General features: G+C 47.3%; 1 protein-coding gene and 3 non-coding genes across 4 annotated transcripts in view; 2 read left to right on the forward strand and 2 right to left on the reverse strand.

The window, feature by feature from the left end:
- Positions 1 to 7401, reverse strand: part of LOC104991322 — an 11874-nt gene that overhangs the window by 3901 nt on the left and 572 nt on the right. The window contains exons 2-4 of the mRNA XM_010843739.1: positions 7060 to 7236; positions 6604 to 6759; positions 6313 to 6432 (exon numbers count right to left, since the gene is read on the reverse strand). Coding sequence (XP_010842041.1) covers positions 6313 to 6432; positions 6604 to 6759; positions 7060 to 7236 — 453 coding nt within the window. The remainder of the gene's footprint in view (positions 1 to 6312; positions 6433 to 6603; positions 6760 to 7059; positions 7237 to 7401) is intronic.
- TRNAV-UAC lies at positions 5820 to 5892 on the reverse strand. The gene has a single exon. It is a non-coding gene; the product is annotated as a tRNA-Val (tRNA).
- On the forward strand, positions 6172 to 6257 carry TRNAR-UCU. Its single transcript is given in 2 exon segments — positions 6172 to 6208; positions 6222 to 6257. It is a non-coding gene; the product is annotated as a tRNA-Arg (tRNA).
- TRNAL-UAA lies at positions 6613 to 6695 on the forward strand. The gene has a single exon. It is a non-coding gene; the product is annotated as a tRNA-Leu (tRNA).

A 7401-nucleotide genomic window follows, 5' to 3' on the forward strand; every position in this document is an offset into this window, starting at 1 on the left:
TGATGCCATCCAGCCATCTCATCCTCTGTCGTCCCCTTCTCCTCCTGCCTCCAATCCCTCCCAGCATCAGGGTCTTTTCCAATGAGTCAACTCTTCGCATCAGGTGGCCAAAGTATTGGAGCTTCAGTTTCAGCATCAGTCCTTCCAATGAATATTCAGGGTTGATTTCCTTTAGGATGGACTGTTTGGATCTCCTTGCAGTCCAAGGGACTCTCAAGAGTCTTCTCCAACACCACAGTTCAAAAGCATCAATTCTTTGGTGCTCTCACATCCTTACATGACCACTGGGAAAACCATAGCTTTGACCATATGGACCTTTGTCAACAAAGTGATATCTCTGCTTTTTAATATGTTTAGGTTTGTCATAGCTTTCTTTCCAAGAAGCAAGCATTTTTTAATATCATGGCTGCAGTCACTGTCTGCAGTGATTTTGGAGCCCAAATAAATAAAATCTGTCACTACTTCCACTTTTTCCCCTTCTTTTTGCCATGAAGCAATGGGACTTGATGCTGTAATCTTAAAGGAACTCCAAAGTTTATATCACTCAAGCACCTCATTTTACAGGTGAGGAAATGAAATCTGAAAGAAAATTACCTCTCAGTTCTTGAGTTGTGGCTGTACCTTCTGCAGCCCAAGCAACAATTAGTAAAATGATCTTTAGGGACCAGAGTCCATCCTATAAAATCCAGCCACTCTTCCCTTTGTGGAAAATTTCCATTGCCCATTTTGAGGATATCAGTTCTGTTTTTCTAAGGAAACCTCTGGGTCTTCCTTACAGAAGCTGAGATGGTTCATATTTTATCAAAGTTTTTGTCATTGATAAATAGCTGAGACAAGGCTAGATCTGAGATATCTGACCTCAGGTAAATGCGTGTCTGACTACTCCTGTTGCCTCAGGCAAGATTTGATGGCATCTGAAACAAGCTCGTCTATTTATCCTCTATTGTAGTGTTGAGCTTCCCAGGTGGCACAATGGTAAAGAATCCGCCTGCCAAGGTTGAAGCTGCAGGACATGCAGGCTCGACCCCTGGGTCAGGAAGATCCCCTGGAGGAGGGAAGCGGGCAGGCCACAGCCTTTAAATGAATGACAAGGCCTTGAGGATATGACAAACTGGCTAGAACCGACTAGGTCCAAGATGGCAGAAGATGTGACTTCCAGTGGACCTTGAGCCTCATTATGCACTCATTGTAATACACTAGCATCTAAATGACATACCCACAGTCACCATGACAATTCCGAGGCCAACCATCAAAGACCAATGATGCTGATATATGGTGCTCAGTTGTGTCTGACTGTTTGCAACCAGTCAGACTGTAGCCCACCAGGCTCCCCTGTCCTTGGGATTATCCCGGCAAGAATACTGGAGTGGGTTGCCATTTCCTCCTCTAGGAGAATTGTCATGGTGCCTGTGGGTATGTCATTTAGATACTAGTGTATTACAATCCATACATGACTACAGGAAAAACCATAGCTTTGACTAGATGGTGGAGAAGGAAATGGCAACCCACTCCAGTATTCTTGCCTGGAGAATCCCAGGAACAGAGGAGCCTGGTGGGCTGCTGTCTATGGGGTCACACAGAGTTGGACACAACTGAAGCGACTTAGCATGCATGCATTGACTAGATGGACCTTTGTCCACAAAGTAATGTCTCTACTTTTTAATATGCTGTCTAGGTTGGTCATAGTTTTTCTTCCAAGGAGCAAGTGTCTTTTAATTTCATGGCTGCAGTCACAATCTCCAGTGATTTTGGAGCCCAAAAAAATAAAGTCAGCCACTGTTTCCCCACCTATTTGCCATGAAGTGATGGGACCAGATGCCATGATCTAGTTTTCTGAATGTTGAGTGTTAAGCCAACTTTTTCACTCTCCTCTTTCACTTTCATCAAGAGGCTCTTTAGTTCTTCTTTGCTTTCTGCCATAAGGGTGGTGTCATCTGCATATCTGAGGTTATTGCTATTTCTCCTGGCAATCTTGATTCCAGCTTGTGCTTCATCCAGCCCAGCATTTCGCATGATGTAGTCTGCATACAAGTTAAATAATCAGGGTGACAATATACAGCCTTGACGTACTCCTGTCCCGATTTGGAACCAGTTCCCTCCTGTTTCACCATCACTACAAAAGTTAGATACATTTCTGGAAGGCCATGGCCATCTTCTGGTGGTTACGGTGTAGAAAGGGCATCTGCAGGCCCATTCTCAGTAGTGTCTCACTAGTGATTACCTTCAGGTGGTCTACTGGCCCACTCAATGGCTCCAGGTGTCATCTCACGGGGGAAGAGATACAGGACAGGACAACTGCAGAGGGTGCACATGAGGGAGAGACGTCCAAGCCCAGGTGTCAGAGGTGACCTGAGAGACCCAGGTACAGACAAGTGAAATACTTCAGCCAGGTGACGGGCAACACAAGACAGAAGCTATGGACAAAATTCACATACACTCATATCTGATCCTGGACTTTTAAAACTCTACATTAAAAAAATCTACATTTGCTTCTTTGGGGTAACTGTTACTTTCTGACTATAATTAAAATCATTCACCAGATTTCTGACTATAGCTTTGAATTTTGTACCTAGCTATCCACATGAATGGAGAAGGCGATGGCACCCCACTCCAGTACTCTTGCCTGGAGAATCCCAGGGACAGGGGAGCCTAGTGGGCTGCCGTCTCTGGGGTCGCACAGAGTCGGACACGACTGAAGCGACTTAGCAGCAGCAGCAGCAACCCACATGAAAAAACATCAAGAACAACAACAGAAAGTCAAGAACAATTCAAACTTCCTCTCAAACCAAAGAATACAGAATCATAGTCTCCCATAATCAGTATGTTGCTTTATCACCAATAGCTATTTGGTTCCTTGTAAATCAATTTTTATACAAAAAAAAAAAAATTCCCTTCCTCATACCTTTTCTCAGCATTTAATATTTACTTTCTAGAGACAGTGAATTGAGGATTCCAAATACACACACACACAAAATCATAAACACACAAACACCCACACATTTACTTTTAAGAAACAATTGATTTTAAAGAAAGTGAAAGTATTAGCCTCTCAGTCCTTTCCAACTCTTTGCGATCCTATGGGCTGTAGCCCACCAGGTTCCTGTCCATGGGTTTCTCCAGGCAAGAACACTGGAGTGGATAGCCATTCCCTTCTCCCGGGGATCTTCCCTACCCAGGGATTGGGCCCAGGTCTCCTGCATTGCAAGCAGATTCTTCACCATCTGAGCCACCAGAGAAACCCAATTAATCAATTACTGGGTTCCTAAAAGACTATGGTACTTTGGAGACATAGTATACATTAAAATCTGTTTTCCCAAGGAATTCCCTGGCAGTTAAGCAGTTAAGATTCTGAGCTTTCACTGTCAGGGGTGCAGGTTCGGTCCCTGGCCGGGGAACTAAGATCCCCAGCTTTCTGTGTAGCCAAGTTCTTTTAAATAAGTTTGTGCTTTAAAAAAAAAAATATTTTTCACAAAAATGTGTTTCTCTTCCTTCAGTGTGATAAGAACATGTTGCTTGACAACAATTGTTTAACATATGAGTTCTAACACAGGGTATTTGTATTTTGACTAAACTGTTCAACATCTCCCACCCTGGGAAGCTGTATTTCTTTCCTTCTTTTTTTTGAAGCGGGGTGGGGGGTGGGGGTGTGCTATATTTCTAAAGAACCTCTTCAATAGGAGCAGAGTCTACAGAGCAAAATGTTTCATAATGTCTTCTCACCACTAGAGGGAAACATTCATTTTCCATAATCCTCCCTTTGGCAAACCTGTAAGAGTTTAACTCAGATTTTTATTTCCAGAGATGAGGCCTGAAAACCCATGTTGAAGGTGGGGGGGGGGCGGGGGGCGCTGCAAGGACACACAACCTAAGAATCAAGAATTATGTTTTATTCGGTGGACTTACTGAGGACTTAAAGCTGGGGTCCAGCCTCTCAGGTAGCTCTGAAGGGTTGTTCTGAAGAGGAGAGGACCAGGATGTAAGAGTTTTTTGAAAAGAAAAACAAAAAGTCAAATATCAAAAGATTACTGCTAATTAAAGAGACATCTCAAGTTAATGAATTTCGCACCTTTTTTATGCACGGGAAGATGCAAGAGTTGGGCTCAATGGAATCATTGCTCTGATGTGTACCATGACTGTCTAGGGCACTATGAGACTTGGGCTATCAATTAACTTCCCTGTTCTTTCTCTTCCTCATCTGTAAAATAGGTCAGATAATAGTGACCATTCAAGATTTCTGCTATTAGTACTCTACAGACTGATCCACTCCAAAACCTACACATAAGGAAACCCACTAGAGCATGGTCTGTAAGACTGAATACAATGTAATCGCTCATTAAAAGGCACAGATTAAAGAACTGGGCTATACCCAAACCATGAAGTGAAAGGATGAGTGAAGGGTTAAGAAGGAAATAGAAAGACTTCTAGGATATTGCTGGGGCGGGGGAGAGGTCCTTATGGCATGCTACCTTTTGTACAATAATCATAAGTCTTTTACGAAGAGGGGCTCTGGGTGGTGCTAGTGGTAAAGAACCCGCCTAATGCAGGAGACACAGGCAATGAGGGCAAATTCAGCTCCTGTCTGGTACAAACAGTAAAGGCGGAACGGGGCGGCAGCCTTCAGCTTTCTCAGGCAGACTCTGTAATTCAAAGTCGGGCCATTTTAGGGGCTGCAGCCTTGAATTCAGTCAGTTCAGTCGTGTCTGACTCTTTGCGACCCTATAGACTGCAGCACGCCAGGCCTTCCTGTCCATCACCAACTCCCGGAGTTTACTCAAATCCATGTCCATCACGTCGGTGATGCCATCCAACCATCTCATCCTCTGTGGTCCCCTTCTCCTCCCACCTTCAATCTTTCCCAGCATCGGGCTCTTTTCCAATGAGTCGGCTCTTCGCATCAGGTGGCCAAAGTATTAGAGTTTCCGCTTCAGCATCAGTCCTTCCAATGAATATTCAGGACTGATTTCCTTTAGGATGGACTGCTTGGATCTCCTTGCAGTCCAAAGGACTCTCAAGAGTCTTCTCCAACACCACAGTTCATTAAAAGCAATACTAGTGTTACTGTCTCTTCAAGCCTTATAAGCCGGCTATTTGAGACAAGGGCTCAGGGGGCCGGCTACAATTTGGCCAAAGAGAAATTCTTAACCGGGGGAAACAACACTGTAAAAACAGAGGGGCTGGTTTGGTTTCTCCAGCATCCGCGTGTTACTGCTCAGCGCTCAGTCGTCTCCGACTCTTTGCGACCCCAGGGGCAGCAGCACGCTGGGCCTCCCTGTCCCTCACTGTCTCCCAGGGTTTGCCCAAGTCCACGACCATCAGCACACAATGTTTCAAAAAGTACTGTAAACTTAAATGAAGCAACAGGTCAGCGGACGTGAAGTAATGAACAAACAAGGGAGGGGACCGTAGGGATGTCCCTCGCGGCCAAGCAGGCGTGGACAGAGCAGGGCCCGCGGACCTCCTCAGGGACCCGGAAGCAGATCCACTGGCGGGCGCGAGCGCGCAGGCGCAATGGCGCGCGACGCCCGCGGCCCCCTCAGGGACCCGGAGGCCGACCCACCGGCAGGCGCGAGCGCGCAGGCGCAATGGCGTGCGACGCCCTGAGCCGGGCGGGGCCGCCCGCACGCTCCTAGAAACGCCGCGAAGGGGCAGCCTCGGCGGCCCGTCTGCACGGGCACCTCGGCGCGAGTCTGCGCTTGGGGCTCGGGGCAAAGCCCCGTTGGGAGTCGCAGTCGCCACTTCCCGAGTTAAAACTCAAGCAGCGGCTGGCCCCAAGAAGTCTCAACTTAAAATGCTTCTAAAAGAGAGCGACCCCCGCCTCGTGGTTCCACTGGGGCTCGAACCCAGGACCTTCTGCGTGTAAAGCAGACGTGATAACCGCTACACTATGGAACCGCGCGCTGCAGATTTCTGCCAGGATGGGATACAGAAACCGCGCGCAGAGACTTTTTCCTCCGCACAGTGAGGCGGAGGGTGGAGGCCGGTGACGGCCCGCGGAGGGAAGCGTTCAGATGGCCCTCAGACCTCTCCCCGCAAGTCCCGTCCGCACTTGTCCTCGGCGACACGAGCGCCCCCACTTGTCCGGGACACAGCCGGTCTGGATGCGCCCGTGGCGGCCCCCAGACGCCGCCGCTCTGCCTTGATGTCAGCTGCGCGGAGGGGGCCTGAGCACCGGGCTCTGTGGCGCAATGGATAGCGCATTGGACTTCTAGATAGACGGAGGCATTCAAAGGTTGTGGGTTCGAGTCCCACCAGAGTCGCTTCTCTTTTGATAAATGAGGAAAGAGTTCGGAGGGAGATAAACACATCACCTACCAAGTCCAGCGACCTTCGCCCACGTTGGGAAGGGTCCCATCCCACTTCGCTGTGATGAGTCCTGCCTCTTCAGTCTTCCCCATCGCTTTGATGTGGCTCCAGAGCCTCTGCTAACTCGACCTGAGGAAATTAACAGGCCGTGGTGAAAGCTGCTGAGCGGCCCCTCCCCACTCCCATTCCCTTGTTGTTCTTGTACAACAGGAATAAAATTTAAAAGGAATAAAATGTTTTATTGTTTTACAACTTAGCAGTAGCTTAATATGACTCAATTTGCGTAAAAATAAGACTTACTTGGCAGATACCAGAATGGCCGAGTGGTTAAGGCGTTGGACTTAAGATCCAATGGATTTATATCCTCGTGGGTTCGAACCCCACTTCTGGTACAACGGGTCCTGCTTTTCCAGCCTGAGGCGCGATGACCTTTTAATCTGAAAGTTTGTAGCAGACCTGGAAAATGTAGCAATAACTTCAGAATTTACGGCTTGGAAAGTTAGAAAGTACACGTCAACGTGAAGCTATGCCACTTGGTAGAGAAGTGGGCAGGAGGCAGTGTGCAGTAAAAACTTTCGCTTTTTTAAACAGTCACCAAAATAAATTTAAATTAAAAAATAAAATAAGCAGTCGCTATTTAAGATCATGCTATGTGCCAAATACCGTTCTGAACGCCGAGGTTGTGGGCATGCGAAGATTAAAAAAATAAATAAGCAGAAAATAACATGAACAGCAACAAATATACAAGGTCCTTACCAGCAGGCTTGCAGAGTAGAGTAAGAGAGGGGAGAGATGGTTTATAAACCAGCAAATAGAATTCCAGATGGTGGTAAGCGCTATGCACAATTAAGTGGGCTGGCACGATAGAGTGCCACAGAACTTTTTCAGGACAAAGGTGGGCCTGCCTGTGGTGGGCGCAGCAATACCGACGGTCTAAGAGTCCTCAGGACCGGACGCCCTCTGGAAGGGATCAAGCCGGGATCTCTGTGGCAAAGACAGGCGAGATCCCTGACTTTAAGGACTGGAGGGAACTTCCCAAACCAAAGAACGTGGGAAGTGGGAAGACGGTGGCATTTCAGGATGGAGGACGAAAAGATG

Source organism: Bison bison, unplaced genomic scaffold (genome assembly GCF_000754665.1).
Source record: "Bison bison bison isolate TAMUID 2011002044 unplaced genomic scaffold, Bison_UMD1.0 scf7180017864185, whole genome shotgun sequence".
NCBI lineage: Eukaryota > Metazoa > Chordata > Mammalia > Artiodactyla > Bovidae > Bison > Bison bison.